Source organism: Berghia stephanieae, chromosome 12 (genome assembly GCF_034508935.2).
Source record: "Berghia stephanieae isolate SIO BIC M18660-M18661 chromosome 12, UCSD_Bste_1.3, whole genome shotgun sequence".
Taxonomy (NCBI): domain Eukaryota; kingdom Metazoa; phylum Mollusca; class Gastropoda; order Nudibranchia; family Aeolidiidae; genus Berghia; species Berghia stephanieae.
In genome coordinates this window covers 34,869,488-34,889,487 of record NC_088371.1, presented here as the reverse complement: position 1 = coordinate 34,889,487, position 20,000 = coordinate 34,869,488, and the positions used below count along the sequence as shown (strand labels likewise).

The window sequence follows — 20,000 nt, the reverse complement described above, 5'->3', positions numbered from 1 at the left end:
GAGGAAATCTCACAGAGAGGAGGAGTCCAGGGGACATCGAGATGATAGACACAGGGAGAGGTGAGCGTGCGGCTATGTGGTCTTGTGGTATGACGCTCGCTTTCGGATCGGAAGGTCCTGGGTTCGAGCCTCGCTCACTCGGTACATAGTCGAGTCCTTGGAGAAGGCTCTTTACTCACACTCTCTCACCGGACTCAGGTGTAAAATGAGCACCTGGCCGTTAACTGTGTTGTCTCTGTCCCAAAAATTTGTAATATCGCCTGACAGGCGTCATGTCTCGTCCTACATGTTATGTGTTGCTGTTTGCCAGGGACCCCTTGTAAAGCGCTTTGAGCACGTTTAGTGGATATTGCGCTATATAAAAGCTCGTTTTTTTTTTTGTTTTTTTTTTCAAGGATATTCAATTAATAAATTAAGGAGCAGGCACCAGTGTAAGATAAAGATCTAAACAAGTGTGTATGAGAGATGCCAGACAAAGCAAGAAAGAAAAATAGAAGAAAAAAAAAAACCATCCCAAAAAAATCAGTCTACCTCGACTGGGGATTGAACCTCAGACCTTCTGATTACCGGTCAGACGTGCTACCATTTATGATAGTCAATCCATATTCAAGTTATTTTGGAAAAAAATAAAATAAACGTGGACAAACTAATTTTCATCTTTTCCTATAAATTGATCAATAATAAAGCAGCGATGTAGTCTAGTGATGTGACACTTGCCTTCCTTCTCTAAGCAGCGCATAGTTGAGTCCTCTTTACTCACATTTTCTGACCATACTCAGGTGTAAAAAATGAGTTCCTGGCTGTTAACAGCATTGCATCTGTTGGAAATAATTGAAATATCACCTAACAGTCAACATGTCTTGTCCTATATATTTTAAAGTTTACTTAATGTTATGTTATTTTTCAAAAATAAAACTCCATGAGCAAATCTAATTTTCATCTATTTTTTTTTTCTCCATAAATTGATTAATAACAAAGACTTAGGAGCTATATGTGACCCTTCATCTCAAAACAGTATTATGTCGGGATGGACCAGTTGCTAAAAAGTCAAATTATAGTTAAACTGGTCAAAAATATGAAACGTTGGTATTTACCACAGTAAAATATTATATTCATTCTCCTCTATAAAGCATATAAACTCAACTTAAGCATGATATTTCTGGCTACAAATTCCATTTTAAGCATCTTAATCATCCCGACTTAATACCGTTTTGAGACGAAGGGTCACATATTGTCTACGTCATTGAAATTTACTTTCTTTTTCTCTCTCTCTTTTAAAATTTTTTTTTTCTTCCATTATTTTGAAATTCAAAGACGTCACCATGACCAGGACAGAGACCACGAAAGAGAGCGTCGTCACCATGACGATGAAGAGAGACGAAGAAGGAAAGAAAAAGAGAGAGATCACGACGATGATGAAGAAGGAAGAAGACGGCATAGAGATAAAGTAGCAGCATCTCGCAGACACCACGACGACGAAGACAGGCACCGGAGACATAGGGATGATGAGAAACACACGTCTTCTCGTCGTTCTCACAGGGGTGACGATACAAATGATGACAACGACAGAGAGCGACGTCACCACAATGGCAGTGACAGGCGGCGACACAAGGATGATGAGGATGATGAGGTGGGAGATGTCAATTTTGTAACCATGTACTTTTATAGATTTATTTAACCATGTACTTTTATAGATTTATTTAGTGTATTTTAGCAGGACGGCCAGGAAAAATTTGTCAAATTAATTTAACTTAAGATTTGTCACCAAAACTATAATATACATATGAAAAATAAACAAATAAATTTCCATTTTTCCTCCCAGGGGAATCAAAAATTCATACTTTCTTAATCCCATCCATATATGAAATACACCGTAACAGGAAATTAAGACACAGAAGAGTTTTAAAAGCTTATTGAGATGAAACAGGCCCACCAACACCTCAGTACGTGTCTTGTTTTTAAAAAAGCAATGACAAAGACATGAACTCACCATCACCAGCAACCAAGAATTGCGATTATGTTTGCTATGGGAAGCTGCTAACGAAAGAGTGAAAATGGAGAGGCTTTGTATGGGAATTTTCACTCTTTCAGTAGTATTTTCACGATCATCGGCCTCAGGCAGCCCTTACCGTATTTTACTTTGCTATGGGAAGCTTCAACATTAAGGATTGAATAGAATTGTTTCGAAAATCTTAAATGAAAAAAGGCGAGATATCCTAAGCCTCAGCAGCAGTGCAGTGCCACAAAGTGAACAGTAGGGGCTAATGTTTTTGTTCCAGTTAGAAATAAAATGCCAACGGCAAACTCAGGTCCTTCAGATATAAGTGTAATATCTTATCTTCTCAACCAATAAACTTGAGGATTCCTCTGGAAGATGTAATTTTATCTAAATGATTAATTTCCCATTGTCCAGCGTGCTGACTTGGGTTTCCACCTACCTTATAGTTCCTTTGTTTTTACCCAGTGAGAGCTCTATTATTTGTTGATAAATATTTATGAGAGCTCTATTATAAATATTTATGAGAGCTCTATTATTTGTCGATAAATATTTGTGAGAGCGCTATTATTTGTTGATAAATATTTGTGAGAGCTCTATTATTTGTCGATAAATATTTGTGAGAGCTCTATTATTTGTTGATAAATATTTGTGAGAGCTCTATTATTTGTTGATAAATATTTGTGAAAGCTCTATTGTTTGTTGATACATATTTGTGAGAGCTCTATTATTTGTTGATAAATATTTGTGAGAGCTCTATTATTTGTTGATACATATTTGTGAGAGCTCTATTATTTGTTGATAAATATTTGTGAGAGCTCTATTATTTGTTGATAAATATTTGTGAGAGCTCTATTATTTATTTATAAATATTTGTGAGAGCTCTATTATTTGTTGATAAATATTTGTGAGAGCTCTATTATTTGTTGATAAATATTTGTGAGAGCTCTATTATTTGTCGATAAATATTTATGAGAGCTCTATTATTTGTCGATAAATATTTGTGAGAGCTCTATTATTTGTTGATAAATATTTGTGAGAGCTCTATTATTTGTTGCTAAATATTTGATGACTTTGGTGAAGCCCGATTGTGCTTCTTATCTTCAGTCAAATGGAATTGTAAGAAAAGAAAATTTGGTAGTAAACCATAGATTTAAATATGTATTTTTTTCTGCTTGTGATAGCAATCATATCAATCATATTCCATTTTAAAAAAATATATATTTATTTATTTCTCATATTGATCAGGATGAAAGGGAAAGACAGAGACAAGAGAGAAGAGAACGGAGGGAAAAAGAGAAACAAAAGGAAAGAGGGAAAGAAAAGGATAGAGATAGAGATCGGGAAAGAGAAAGACATAGAGAAGATAGAGATAGAGAAAGAAAATCGGAGGTAAGAAAGGTACCAATAATATTTCAGTAAAATTGACTTAGTTAGGAAAGAGTGGAATTTATATTACTGAATAAAAAAAAAAAGTAATGTATGCATATGTTTATGTCGTATTCTTAAAGTAATCTATGCATATATTTATGCTGCATGAATTTTGTTGATAACCAATCAGAAAATACTCTAAAAATTGGAACTTTTTCTTTGGTTCTCTCATAAAATTTGACAGAACATTTTGGATAATTCTTGTAGTTAATGATACAAAATAGATAATTTTTTTGTTTGTTTGTTTTTTTTTTTGTTTGTTTTTTTTTGTTGCATGACTTTTTTTTTTCCAATCAATCATAGATAAAAAAGATAACCTCTATTCTTTTTAAATTGAGCATTGATCTAGTGCAATATTCACAAAGCATGGTCAAAGTGCTTTACAAGGGCTCCTTAGCTAACAGCAACACTTAAAAGAAACAACTCTGTTAACAGTGAGGTACTCATTTTACACCTGGGTATGGTGAGAGAATTTGAATAATGACCCTTTTCCAAGGACTCAACCATGCACCGATCAGTGCGGCACTCGAACCCTGGACCTATCCGTTCAAAGGTGAATGTCATTCCACAAGACTACATAGCCACATAATCTTGTTGCGATAAAAAGTGTTTCAATTCATTGCTCTATTTGTAAACTATTAATAATAATAATAATAATAATAATAATAATAATAATAATAATAATAATATACATTTATACAGCGCTCATTCTCGTGTAAAACACAAGCTCTGGGCACTTTACAATATAAATTATCAATTTTAAGTGAAAAAAAAAAAAATAACAACAATAACAATTCATAGCCAAATCAAGGATTCATAGAGTCATATTAATGTTTTGTTGTACAGCGAACATCCGATAGACACCGGGAACATCGTAAGGAAGACGAGGATCGTCATCGTAATGATAGAGATGATGGCCGTGACGAGGAGAGGGTCAGCAAGCACAAGGTAATAGAATGATGCGACTAATCCTCTCAAAATTGAATAACAAAAGGAAATGGTGGAATGGAAGCCTGAATCTAATCCACAAAAACAGATAATTTGGACGCTTTGGGTTTCCCATACCTGCCAACCCTTCTGCTTTTGGTGGAATCATTCCTATTTTCACACTTCCTTTTTGTACTATTCCGCCATTGTCTCTAAAATTCCCGATTTACAAAAGTGATGATAATGCTAAGAATAAAAAAAGAGAGAAAAAAAAAGGGGGGGAGGGGGGTGAAGAGGAGGAGAAATTCCTATTTTTTGTCTCAAATTCCTCTTTTTAGACGTTCTGATTCCACTTTTGGAATGTGAAGGGTTGGCAGGACTGGTTTCCCCTTTATCAGCAAAGCTGGAATGAAACACTTAAAGACGAATAAAAAAATGTGAGAATGAATTGGCGATACACATTATGTCTTCATTGGTTAAACTGAACCTTCCATTTAATTCTGCGAGCTTCAAGCAGCAACATTTTTGATATTCCAATCCTCTCAAAAGGATTTTGTGTCAGGTGAACTCAATACTTTAAAATTGAATAGAATCTCAAGTTTAATTGATAAAATTTGAGTTTGGATAAATGGTCTTTTTCAGGATAATTAATTGTGTTTCTCAAACTTCAAAAGTCTATATTTTTCTAGTTGAAAAACAAAATTGAGCTTTTATGTAGCACAATATCCACTTTTTAATTTAATATAACCAATGGTTATTATTATTTTTGTTTTGTTTTGCCACATGACTTTAAATGTTTTTGATCCATCCTGGATATAAATGTTTTTGATCCATCCTGGATAAAAAAAGTTAACTTCTATTTTTGTCAAATTGAAAATAGTACACTATTATTATATTCTGTTGTTGTTAAATTGAATTCGTATCACTTTTCTATCAAACTTGTCTTATTGTAATATGTTTTGTTTTATATCACTGTAAAGCGCTTAGAGCCTGTGACAACGGGGTAAAGCGCTATATAAATGCCATTTATTATTATTATTACAATATCCACTAAATGTGGTCAAAGCACTATACAATGAGCCCCTCAGGCAACAACAACATTTAACATGTAGGACAATACATACATAGATAGATGCTTGTGAGACAGTATAACAAATTCTTTTTGAGACAGAATTGATGTTGTTACCACCCAGGTACTCGTCTTACACCTGAGTATGGTGAGAGAATGTGAGTAAAGAGCCTTTTTCAAGGACTCAACTTTGCACTGCCCAGAGCGGGACTCACCAGTCTGAAGGCGAGTGCCATAACACAAGACCTCTGAGCTGCAAATCGTTTTAACCGTAAAATCAATTTTTAACTCACTCAATCCTAGATATCTTTGCTACATTTCAAAATTGAAAAAAAATGTATTAAAAATGAGCATGTACATAGATAGCTTTATTCAACTATCATTAACATGTAAAAACTAAAAACATTAGCTTTGATATTAATATTACGCCTATAATTTGTCTCATAAAAATGTAATGAATAGGCATAGGGTAAAAGTAACCCGGGTAAACAACGGATATAGTCGGTGTTAGGGTTGAGTGAGTTAAAATCTAGTTCATAAGGACACAATACCTGATTAATGCTAGGTGTATTTATACACATCTTATTCAGCGAATTGAACAATCAATCATGTTCACCTTAATTATTTTTAGCACACACTCTTGTCTTATGCTCTATGCCCTTTTGTATAATATTGTATAAGTGCTCTATAAATGTACACTTTTATTATTTTATCATCGTCATCATCATTATCATCGTCATCATGGTCATCATCATCATCATCACCATCATCATCATCATCATTATCATCGTCATCATCATTATCATCGTCATCATCATCATCATCATCATCATCATCATCATCATCATCATTACCACAATGTTTGTTATTATTAGGGAGTAAAGTGATTCATTGCTCTATCTAAGAAAATAATTCTAAGACTAGCATTTTGCGAACAATGACATCTATTCAGTCACTGACCACACTCAATGAAGCTTGGGTTTCATATGTAACAGACATGACCATCTGCTCCTCAAAATTCTTTCTTATTTTCCTAATGAATTCAATCAAAGAAATAAATAGCCTGATAATTGTATGTCTTATAGTTTTTTATTTACTTCCTACTTTTTCCAGGCTTCAACTCCGTCGTTCTCAGTCAATGGGAAACATGAAGAAGAGGAGGAAAAACAAGCAGATGATGACTATAATTATGAGGAGGATTTTGAGGTGAGACTCAGTCCTAGCCTTCTTGAAGTTATAGACTTGACATTTTCCTAAAAATTAGATTGCAATACAAGATAACAAAATGGTTCCTTGACAGCCCGAGATCAATCTCGGGTGATGTCGGGATTTTTTTTCCCCGAACTCCTGTCCATCCAGCAGTAATTGAGTAGCTGGGTCTGTTAGATCTGGTAGAAAGTACTTTGCGTTAGATTAGCATCCTATCCAAAAGGTTAGCAAGTAATTGCCATTGTCCGTTTCACGCTATAGAAACTGGGATAAACTCTAGCTCCTAAAGGCTCTGAATGATATAAAGGCAACAATCACCAAGAGAGAGTGAAAAGTGAGTTGTTATAAATTTGTCTCTAGGGTCTATCCCAAGGGAAGACTGGAATAACCCAAGCGTCAGCCGCAGTGCAGCGCTGCAAATCGAGCTAGGGCGGGCGAGGTGACTTGCTCAAGGCCACACAGCGCAGCGGTTGGTGATCGAACTCGGTACCTTTCAGGTACGAAGCAAAGACTGTACCGCTGAGCCATGCTGCGACTGATGGGACAGGAAGTAGTCTGCTCCTTAGTTAGGAAGATGAATTAAAATAAAATACAATAGAATACTGTCTCACAGTAAAACATTCATGTTGGGCTGCCCATTCTCATCCATTCCTTTATATCAATGTCCATCCATCACTTTGTTTGCAATCCTCTCCTTCTGTCAATGTTTCATGGCGAGAATAATGACCAAACTAAGACATTTCTCTTCGTCAGCCAACGATAGAAATAACATAACATTTTATTTTTACATTACAGGACTATGAAGATGATTTTGAGGATGAGGAAGACCCAGAAATGAAAGAGGTGAGTGATAGAATTATTTTGCTATTAATTTTTTATTTTAATCAAAAAATATTTAAACCTTGCTACATTTTTCATTTTTTAACACTTTTTACAGTAATTGCTTGTCTTTTCTAAAGGCATACATGGAATTCATGTTTGATTTTTCAAAAATATTTTCTGATAATTCTATCATGTGCATTTGTTTAAGATATTTCTTATTAGACCGCTTAATAACATTTAAAAAGTTATGGCTTTTGTAATTTGTATTTGCGTTTGTTTTCATGAAATAACAAATGCAAAAAAAATCTGTTGCTTTTAAATAAATTTTTTATTGTGATACAGTGGAATCTTCACAACGTCAACTCTTTTAATGTGAACTTCTGCTTAAAGTCAACACCTCTTGCTGGTCTGAAATGTTCTATTCTTTTTTCCAAGTGTTTTCAACTGATAATACATAAAGTCAATCAGTCTATCTGGTCTGGTGGTGTTGGTTTATTAGGATTCCACTGTAATGTTTTTTTTTTTTTAAAGTTTATCAGACGTGATGGCTTTTTAATTTTGCTATGAATATATATTCCGGAAATGGCAACACTTTCTCAATGTGGCGACATTTTGCCTTTTTTTATTATGTAAATGTCGCTGCTCGAAGCTCGAAGACATAAATAATATGAAATTGAATGTAAGCTTCGATTTTATTACAAGAACAGATCAAATGAACGTTTCGGGTTCTATTCATCGTAATAAAGCCACTACCACATTATCTCATTCATCTGTAGTGTTTCATTCATCCTGTTTTGTTGATAAAGGGGAAACCGAAACGTTCATTTGATCTGTTCTTGTAATAAAATCGAAGCTTATATTCAATTTCATATTATTTATTCCTTTTTTTTTTTATTAATAACTTATTCTATTCTGTAAGATTCATTTTAATTAAATGATATGACAAATACATTTTTAAAGAAACAAAAAATGACCCAAATCAAAAAAAAAATAAACAAAAAGAAAAACTCAAAAAGAAGCAAATCCGAAAAAACGTTAAAAAAACCCCACCAAAAATCAGCTAAAAACAAGCAAAAACAAAGAAATTAAATGTTCAGTATTTAGAATTACTGAAACCTGAAAAATGGCTTCATCGCTTACTTTGATTTACTATTATCATGATGAAGCTTTAGGTTCAATTCCATGATTCAAAAACAAACAAAACAGACTGATAAAATGTGTTTATATTTAACACTTGAAATCTCAAAGCTGAGACGGAGGAGAAACAAAGTAAGTATGGCAGTCCCGACTCTCTATTTTATGTGACTTGTTTCAACCATCAAGTGAAACACAGCTTTATTATTTTGTTTGTCTTAGAAAGTGTCTTCACATCCATTTATAAAGTTGTTAAAAGTCTATTTTGAAACAGCCCTAACCCTCTCCTTACCAACTATAGGAAAATTGTCACTTTTGTTTTGATAAAACCAACATTTTCTCGTTCAAATTTCTTTTGTAATCACAAAATTTGAAGAAATTTGTAAAAAGTATAATTATGAGAACTTAATGCTGTACCAGCTGTACAGCTTGTTTTGCTAAACAAACTTATATAAAGCACGTACTTATTTCTTTTGAGTTAGAGTTTGAAAAATGTTGAATGGAGGATATATTCTGTTTTTGGGGAAAATCCAGAAAATGGTTGGTTGGGAGATAGTTGATCATATGTAATCAGTCATGAAACTGGATTTTATATTGGGTTTTGAAGAGTAAGAAATGACGATAAGAATTGTTAGCTACGCTTTGTTGGTGTATGGCAAAGTACTTTTCATCAAGTCTAAGTTAGATCCGGCCAGCTAATTACTGTTGGGTAAACAGTGAAGCCTAATTTTTAAAAAATAATTCATCTAAATCACCGTTGTGTTCTCCATACACTCAAAACAGTTTATTTTATTTGAATTTTTTTTTTCCCAAACAAAAGCAGCACCTTCCTTATTCAAGTCTTTTTTATTTCTTGAACGTAAAAAACAAAAAAAAACAATTCCAGATTGTATTTCTGAACCGATAAATCAATGTGTAGCGTGTTATTGATTTAGAAACAGCCTGGGTTCTTCATTCTTGATGAGGAACTCGGATAATCTCTATTGTCGTATGAATAATTCCGTAGCGCTAAATTTTTTCATAACCCGTGTACCTGCTATTTTATTGCTCTGTATACCAAAGCATATTTTTTTCTTTGTTTTTAAAAAAATTTATTCGTTGTTTTTTTTTTTGTTTTGTTTATTTTTGTAATTGGTTCAAGTTTAGGTGCACATATTTGCAGCTTGATAACCGAATGGAATTATGGGCTTGATTTAACGTTGTTATAATGGACAATATTATGTAATGGGTTGAAAGTATTTCCATTAAACGAATGAGCCTTTAACAATTTGGGTTGGGTCATCAAACCTGCAAGTCGGCTCAAGTAGATACTAGTCTTATGTGTTTCACTTTATGGATGAAATATGTCACTCTCCCCCCCCCCCCCCCCCCCGCCCCTCATTGTTTCCTATTTTCACCACCTATTTGTGCAACTTCTATATAATTTTTCATCCTCTGTGCATTGTATAATGGTCTTTGTTTAAAGGACAAGAAAACTGTTCAATGCTAACAGTGTCTCATAGACTATTTGTTCCTATTGATTTTTTATTTCAGTCAATTTTTATTTGGTCAACCCTTTTCACATATCTTTAAAATTTGATACTTATTGATACAAATTTTAACTTTCCCCTCCTACTTGAATACCTAAAATCACATATCAGAGAAAAGTTATTGAAATTATATTTATTATACTCACAAAGGGATATCCTTCCAAATCTTACTGCATTTCATTCATTCTTAACTCTTATATGTGCTAGTAATTTTACTGCGTTTTCGATTATTAATTTCTGAGCCCTGTGATGGGTCGCTTGAAAAAATCTTAAATTTCACGATAGTTAATCGTAATAAATAGGACAAACTATATGTCAAATTAAAGATAATAACCTTACCCCAGACATTAGTTCCTCCCGTGTCTTTGACACATTTTGGGCCATCCAGATTTGTCATTCCTCGCTGTCCTGTTTTGCCATGGATACCGGTCATTTTCAGTATTTTCCTTTCCCACAAATGGCAGGCTTACCCAGCAGAAAATGGATTTTTTAAACCGCAAACAATCTCTCTACAAAACAACGTTATGTTCTTTTTAATTAAACAAAGATTATTGTGATGTACAATATATATCTGAATAAGAAACAATGTATATTGTGTCGTAACGAATATGACGATTTTGCTGTAAGTGGTAAGGAGAGGGTTAAGGTCTTTGTTGACTGTTACTTTCCACGTCGTCTTTGGTCGTCCTTGCATACGTCTGTTGTTATCCTTCCATTCAAATGCTTCTTTTTCAAATTATATTAAAAAGCTCTATAATTCAACACCTTATATGTTAATATATATATATATATATATATATATATATATATATATATATATATATATTTATGTATATATATATATATATATATTGGTGTATGGAGACACAGCTCCTGGGTTTACCTGGCCGAGAAAGAGAGCGCTAGGTGGATTATGCCCCTTCAGTTGGATCTCGAGTTTGGCTTTGACACCATGATATTTTTATTCTCTGTTTTCATCTGGCACTTCTCCATGCCCTTAATTTCTCATCATTGCCTATGTGTGTCAGGGCATGACAAAATCAGTCGGAAGGTGAAAATTTTGGAATTGCATTTTTTTGCATTTCTGAAAGATGCTCTCCAGAGCATTGTAATCTTATTTGAAGTAAATCGGGTGATTTTTCATGAAGTTATGGTCAGATGTATGGAATGGTATTCAGCAACTTTTCTCAAATTTCATACTTTTTCAACTTGAATAGATGTAAAAAATATTTAGAAGTGAAATTAAGCTTTGATATTTCCCAAAGATGTACAAAAAGGGTTGAATTAATCATTTATGACAGGAACTCATTTTTAATTTTTAAAATTGACTTTCTAACTAAACTTGTCAATATCTCAGTTAAAACCTTTTCACCATCCGACTGATTATGTCGTTCACTGTAACATATTATTTGGGGATTAGGAATGACACTTCCAAACTTATTGTAAAGAACCGTATTATTTGTGAGTTTCATTCACACTCATATAGATAAATGTTTACACTTGGATTGTCCTCATAATTGAGTTCTCTATGTCAGACCGTAGCCATTGTTAACTTATAGCCTGACACTGACCAAAAAATTACGTCAAAATGCCAGTCTTTGGCCACAAAAGAAAACAAATCGTGAATTGTATTCAATAGTTCAACCAATGGGATCACTTGTTTCCATGAGCACTACTAACGACAAATCACTAGGCGGTGCAAAAAACAAATAATGACGTCAAAATACCAGTATTTTTGGGTTTCAGTGTCAGACTATAACTTAATGATGGCTACAGTCAGACTCTCTCTCCCCCCCCCCCCCCCCCCCCCCCCCCCCAAAAAAAAAAAAAAATAAAAATAAAAGAAATAATAATAATAATTTTGAAAAAAATATATATATAAAAGATGAGCAGAATGACCAATACCTATCAAACTCGCCTTAACATTCATTGAGTACAAAAATGCGAAATGATATTTAGATCACCAAAAGGGAAAACAGTTAGAACCCCTGACTGATTTAATCTATAAAAAGTAACAATATAATACATGAAATATTATTTTGTTTGTTTGTTTGTATTACCACCATATTATGATTAAATTTGTTTCTCTCTCTATTCTCCCCATTCTCACATTATTATTATTATTATTATTATTATTATTATTATTATTATTATTATTATTATTATTATTATTATTATTATTATTATTATTATTTATCTGTTTCTTTCATGGGACTATTAGACTTATTCTCACCCATCTACTCATATAATTTCATTATTAATTTTGATTTCATTTCCTTGTCTCTTGACACCAACTGATTTCGTCATTGTTGATAACATTACTCTGGATTCTCACACTGGTTTTTGTGAATATAAATTCAATATTTGAGACATTGTCTTTAATTGATAATATTTATGATTTGATAAAGCCGTCCTTCAGCGCCATTAAGCCCATAGATCCTGCATTCATCCCAGCTTCTATAGCATGAAACGGATGTTCTGAATATTTACAGATAGATAGAAATTTCCATAACTACACAAATTCGACAAGAGACATCCAATGAGAATAAGAAAAACTTTATTTTGAACAAGAAGATTGATGGACAGCTCTGTCCCTTTCGACTACTCAGTCGCCTCTCTCTCGCCTCTCTGTCCGCAAGTACTGTCACCGATTCCGGCACTACTTTTCTCTCAACATTAACTCCCCACCTTGAAGTACTTAATTACATTAAACTTCAATCAAACAGATGAAAGTAAAGTTAAAGTATCAAAAAAAAAAAAATAATCTAAAAATAGAATTTAAAAACAAAAAAGTGTGAAAATCAAGATTCGCATTAACGATTTAACATAACACCATGATAACAATCATTAGCATGTTATTGTTTTCATTCAAAGTCAATGGACGTTTACATTAATACAAATAAAGATAGGAGAGAGATAATAAAAAAAGGAAAATCTTTAAAATAAAGACACTTCAAGTACAAAGCCTAACTGCTTAACACCAGTTTGCATTAACCTACTGGTTATCTCCACCGACGGCAAATAAAAAAAGGAGAAGGAAAAATATTCAAGTGCAATGTAAAAAAAGGGAATCTAGACGTGTGGTATGATAACATCGGTACCCACCCCACAGGTCTCGAGTAATAATATTAAGAACAGGTAAAGAAAGGCAAAGCAAAGGTATCCCCTCTCTTTTTTTTTTTTCAACGACACCTAACCGTGACTGGACTTTGACAGTATCATTTACAATTTACACACCTCTCACTCACACGCCGTATGAACGGCGCCTCCAAACAAAAAACATCACTTCATCTCTTGTTGTTAAAAACAACTAGCCCATACCCTCCCTTCTCTTATCTTAATACAATGGGTAAATCATGGAAGAGGGTGAAGAGGCAAACAAAAGTGAGGGATAAAAGGTAAACAATGGACATTAATTTCAATGTGCCCTGAACGAGTATAAGTAAAAAGGTGGAAAAGTTCAATTACAGTAAACTCCGATTAAACAGGTTCACTTAGAAAACGAAATACATTGATAATAGGTTTGCGTTACATTAATTCAAACAATACATAATGTCAATATCATGAAAACAACATAAATGATAGCATTAAATCATCAATGTTTCAAACAAAACATGTTATTCCTGTTTCATATACAGTAGGCGACGCATTACTGCACGCTCACGGGAGAAGCCAAAAATCATGCTGCTATGCCTCGACCACTAACAGGATTATAGATCTAAACGATTCGGTGGTTTTACAATACGACCTCTCTTAGTGACACCTAGTCTCCTATTACTAAATGTTGGTAAACCTTCATTGACAGATTGATCTTCATCTGATTTAGACTGATTACTCTCTTCTAAGACGTAATCACTTTCATTATCATCATCCAATTCATAAACGTGTACTCTTTGTATTGGTCTTACAAGAATTCCCTTAGCAGTTTTCAACTCTATGGTTCTTACCAAACCATCGCGCCCAGGCAACAAGCGAATTACACGAGCCATAGGCCAATGCAACCTAGGACAGTTATCTTCTCTGATTAAGACCAATGAATTTTCTCTTATTGGTGAACTTTTGGGTGAAGATTTAACAAGTGGAAGATTACGGATATATTCCTTATACCAGAACTCCCAAAACTTGTCTAATTGCCTGCTGATTTGTAAATGACCATCTCGCAATGAAATGTTGGAAAGCGAACGTGCCTTACCACCGACAACGGGTTTATGACCATCAGACCGACCCAACAGAAAATGTGACGGAGTAAGCACCTCTTGACACTGCGGGTCATCAGAAACATACGTAAGCGGACGACTATTAATCACGGACTCAACCTCGACCAGTGCCGTTTCAAGTTCACTTCTTTTCAACACCCTATTCCCAAGAGTTTTCTTCAGTGACTGTTTTACAGATCTAACGAGCCTTTCCCAAATTCCACCTCTCCACGGAGCTCTGGGACCATTAAATGACCACTTCACTGTGTCACCGGTTGAACTATCAGCAATAAGTCTCTGAGCTGCTTGGAATGTCTTTGCGTTGTCTGACAAAATCTTTGTTGGTTGACCGCGCCTTGCAACAAACCTCTTATAGGCCAACATGAAATCCCCCAAGGATAAGCTTTCACATAGTTCGAGATGGACAGCCCTAACCACACAACAAGTGAAGAGTAAAATATAGAACTTCTTTCCAACTGCATCCGACGCGTAAAGCGGACCAGCGAAATCCAAACCACAAATGCTGAAAACATCTGATCGTTTCAAGCGTTCGGCAGGAAGTGGAGCCATGGCTTGACTGCATTCTACAGAATCAAAGCGTTGACACCGCACACAATAACGTTTAACCCTTTTAGCTTGAGACCTCAAACCTATGATCCAATATCTGTTACGAAGAGATTCCATCATTTGTGACACACCTGCATGTTTCAAACTAACGTGTTCTCGGCGGACAAGCAACAAAGTCAAATGGCATTTCGGCAGAATAATCGGATACTTCTCATCATGACTTAACTCAGAAAACTCCAAACGACACTTCATTCTAACAAGTCCTGAGTCATCTAGAAACGGATTCATTTTGTACAGCACCGAGCCTTTCTTCAACTTTTCCTTCTTCAATAGGCAATTGATTTCGTCTGAGAAATGAACGGCTTGGATGTGCAACAAGAGCTTAGTATTGGCGGCATCTAACTCTTCAACAGAGAGATTCTTATCTTTACTCACTTTTCTTTTGGTAGCATTGTTCATAAAGCGCAAGACCCATGCCATAACTCTAACAGCCTTAGTGTATTCTCCCCACCGTTTTGAGTCTAACACTGATTCAACACCAACAAGGCAAGTATTGACTTCAGAAGCCCCCTTTTCTTCTACCAGCGCTTCTTCATTAGGTGCACATTCTGAGACATTCGTATCGGCCGTAAATTCCTTCAACCAAGGAGGACCTCTATACCACAATGGGTTGGCCATCAACTCCTTTGCAGTTAAACCCCTGGTAAGACAATCAGCGGGATTTTCTTTACCACGACAATGGTTCCACGCCACTGGTTCCGTGACTTCCTGAATCTGAGCCACCCGATTGCAAACAAATGGTTTCCACCTAGTTGGGTCACTTCTTATCCATTGCAACGTAACCAAGGAGTCTGTCCAGCAGAAATACTTGACATTATCAGGTAAATACAGTGAGTTGATAACAGAGCGAAGCAGCTTAGACCCTACAACTGCCCCAACAACTCCAGCCTAGGCAACGTAACGGGTTTCAACGGGCAAACTCTAGCCTTCGATAGTACCAAGGACACGGACACTGAACTATCTGACTCCAGAACTCTTAGATATATGACCGCGCCATAAGCTTGCATGGAACTGTCACAGAAACAGTGTAATTCAACTCTTTGTTTATCCCCCCAAGATACTGCAACATAACACCTTGGAATGGACAACTTCTTCAACTCCGTTACACCTTTGAGCCAAGAACGGAATGCATGACACATAGCCTCGGAGACCTTTTCATCCCACGAAACTCCCAGTTTCCACAGATCCTGGAACAAAATTTTCACAGTAATGATAAACTGAGATATTAACCCAAGAGGGTCAAAGATCCTGGCAATGCAACTGAGCACTAACCTCTTAGTCACTATCAAATCGGACGCGACTACCTCACTATCAAAGGTAATTGAATCTTCCCTTGGATTCCAATGCATTCCAAGGACCTTAACTGACTCGACCTCGATGGTCTTATCCTTAAATTGTCTTTCACAATTTTCAGCAATGTCGGAACTATTAGACGACCATTTGCACAAATTCATGCCAGCTTCAGACATGATCTTCATGGCTTCTGATTTCAGACTCAGAACCTCTTCGGTGGTGTCACCACCCGATAACCAATCATCCACATACATGTTATCTGACAGTTCTTGTTTTGTATTTGATTCTGGATACTTGGACAAATGATGTCGGATCGTTGCATTTAGCAAAAACGGACTGGCCTTATTACCGAACGGTACGCGGACTATGCGCATAACGCGAATTTTGTCACCAACTTTCCAGAGGAAACGATGGGCATCTCGATCTTCCGGTTTCACCAAGATCTGGAGAAACGCCTTTTCAATGTCTGCACTTAACGCTATTTTGTACCTCCTGAAACGCATGAGTACATTACTTAACAACGGCAACAGGTTTGGGCCTGTATGCATGCAGTCATTCAGAGAGACTGCATTCGGACCGGAAGCAGACGCATCAAAAACGGGACGTATTTTGGTAGACACACTAGACATCTTCACCACAGGTCGGTGTGGAAGATAAAACTTCACGTTGACATTTGTCACCTCTTCCTCGTCTTTTATTTCTTCTATTATGCCCTCTGCTTCCATCTTATGGAATACCTCATTGTACCCCTCTTTTAATACTTGATCTTTAGACAACTTTTTGTCTAACCTTTCAAGCCTAATTCGGGCTTGCTCTTCATTTGTCTGTAAAGACTGTTTCTTTGTTTCGACCCAGGGCAAGGCCACTTCGTACCTTTGCCCATTGTGCTTAATGCTCTCTGAAAATTCAGTCATGACTTTTGACTTAATTTCTGGTTTGGCCTCGTGACAACATTCGAGGTAACTTAAATCCCACATTTTTCTAAATTCTGAATGAGGGATATCTGTTAAACATAATAGTTGCGTGGGGTTCGAATCCCTTGTCTGAGTGTTTGAACTCACATAAGTCCCTGAGAGAACCCATGTGTCAAAAATGGTCTTTTGAGCGACCAATCCAGAGGACCCACTTACACTGATTCCTGCTCTGACTATCTTCCAATAATAATCTTGTCCAAACAAGAAGTCAATAGTGACATCACCATCACTCTGCAAATTCTCAGAAAAGTTGCATGCGGTAAATTCTGACATAACACTAACAGGTATAGCAGGCCGATACATGGGGGCACAGATTGTGTTCACCTCAATCAAAAACATGGAAGTCTTACTTCTATCTGGTAAGTCAAAGCTAACATCATAAACATTCTTTGTGGAATTACCAGATGGCTTCTTAGCCTCAAAAGCAGACACATTCAATTTCTCACGACCATACAAGGTTGGATGGATCAATTTGACAGCTTTAGTGGAGATGAAGCTTCTGTCAGCACCACTGTCCAGCAAAGCTGTAAATTGATTTCCATTTACAGACACTTTCATGGTTTGTAACACAGTGCTCCCGTTTGTAAGTTTACTTCTACAAAAACTAACATTGGTGGATTCGGAATTAACATCAACATCCATCTTTTTTGTGTCTTCTTTCTTACAGAAGAAAGCATTGTGTTTTTGACCACATGATTTACAATGAGAATAGCATTTTTTAGAAACATGTCCTTTCTTAAAACAAACAAAACACAACTTGTTGTCCTTAATCTTAATCAAAACATCCTCTTGTTTCATCGAATTAATTGTCCGACACTTTTCCGTTGGGTGTTTACCAGAGCAAAACAAACAACGCCCGCTGTCATCACTCATAGTAGACATAAAGGCAGACACCGTTGACGAGGATCCATGATGACGATTCGTTGGTTGTCGTTCACGCCGCTCACGTTGTTCAGGATTGAAGCTGTAAGAGCGTTCCCGATTTTCAATCTCGCATTGCAAAAAATCCATTAAGAAGTCAAGATCCGCTTCCTTCCTGAGGCTCTGTCTGGCCCACATGAGTCGAATATCCGACGGCAACCGGCTCACGATGATAGGAGTTAGAACCAAACCAAATTTGCTGCCATCTACATCCAAGTTTTTCAGACTTCTAATGTTCACTTGTAGTTGATTGAACACCGACCACAATGCTTTCGTGTTTCGCGTGTTTGGAAACTCTACATTTAACAAATTTTGCACGTGTCCAAAAATAATTCTTTCTTTTCGACCAAAACGATCTTTCAAAATATCCAAAGCAACTGAATAATTTTCTGATGTTAAAGAAAGTCCTTGAATGGCAGCTTTTGCCTCTCCAGTCAAGAAACTCTGCAAATAGCTAAATTTCGAAATGTCTGGTAAGTTGGTCTTATCAATAAGAGCTGAAAATTTGTCTTCAAATGATGGCCACTCGGAAAAATCACCGTTGAATTTCGCTATCTCAATTTTCGGCAGTTGGGGTGACGCGGTATAATGGGATCCGACTGTAGTAAGTTGTGCAGGTGTTGGGCCCTGAATCGGCATTTGGGAAAGCTGATTCCATTTGCGATTGGCTTGCGCGGTTGTTTCATTAGCACGCACGATGTATTCTTCCGCTTCGTCAATGTCCGTAGGCAATTCTGACGCCTCTAAAAGTAATTCTAAATTGTCTTGAATTTCGTTTAACTGATCCAAACGTTTACTTACATCGTTCAGTCCAACCTCGATTTCCTCTCTAGAAACATCACTTTTGTTAATTATAACTGATAATCGATCCACAGCTCTCGTTAGCCAGCCTCTCTTAGCTGCACGTTTCTTTATTAAAGTTTCTCGGTCAAAAGTCGACATCTTGAAATCTCTATCTCACAAAAGTTTATAAACAATAATCCATCTAAAGTTTCCCAGGTTTTCGGCACCAGAATATTCTGAATATTTACAGATAGATAGAAATTTCCATAACTACACAAATTCGACAAGAGACATCCAATGAGAATAAGAAAAACTTTATTTTGAACAAGAAGATTGATGGACAGCTCTGTCCCTTTCGACTACTCAGTCGCCTCTCTCTCGCCTCTCTGTCCGCAAGTACTGTCACCGATTCCGGCACTACTTTTTTCTCAACAACGGACAATAGCAATTGACTGCTACCCTTTGAATAGGATACTAGTCTATCGCAAAATTTCCACCTGTTCAAACAGACCCAGCCTCAGACCCAAATTATTATTATTATTATTATTATTATTATTATTATTATTATTATTATTATTATTATTATTATTATTATTATTATTATTATTATTATTATTTTATTATTATTATTATTATTATTATTATTTTATTATTATTATTATTATTATTATTATTATTATCATTATTATTATTATTATTATTATTAATTTTATTAATAATATTTTTATTATTAATATTATTATTATTATTATTATTTATTATTATTATTATTATTATTATTATTATTATTATTATTATTATTATTATTATTATTATTATTATTATTATTATTGTACACAGGAAAACATCCTCAGTTAGATTCTTCTATGTCATATTCATGATTGATATACATTATTGAAATTTATCCGAAAAACCCATGACAATCAGTTTTGTTTTTTATTCTTTACTTTGTACAATCTGCATCATTGGTCCCTGCCTATGCTTGCTTATGTGTAGGGATGTCCTAGAAATGTGAGCTATTTTGTCCTATTTGTTTGTTTGTTTGTTTGTTTCTTAATTTTTTGTTTTTGTTTTTTCTTTTTTTCTGAC

At 35.3% G+C, this 20,000-nt stretch overlaps 1 protein-coding gene across 1 annotated transcript in view; it reads left to right on the top strand.

Moving 5' to 3' along the window:
• The window catches only part of LOC144957645 (cytoplasmic dynein 2 intermediate chain 1-like), a 75,367-nt gene that overhangs the window by 13,612 nt on the left and 41,755 nt on the right, over positions 1-20,000 (top strand). Inside the window, exons 7-12 of the mRNA XM_078888990.1 lie at positions 1-60; positions 1,315-1,630; positions 3,245-3,388; positions 4,274-4,375; positions 6,537-6,629; positions 7,428-7,475. The exon at positions 1-60 is cut by the window's left edge and continues 107 nt beyond it. Of these exons, the coding sequence (XP_078745116.1) occupies positions 1-60; positions 1,315-1,630; positions 3,245-3,388; positions 4,274-4,375; positions 6,537-6,629; positions 7,428-7,475 (763 nt within the window). The remainder of the gene's footprint in view (positions 61-1,314; positions 1,631-3,244; positions 3,389-4,273; positions 4,376-6,536; positions 6,630-7,427; positions 7,476-20,000) is intronic.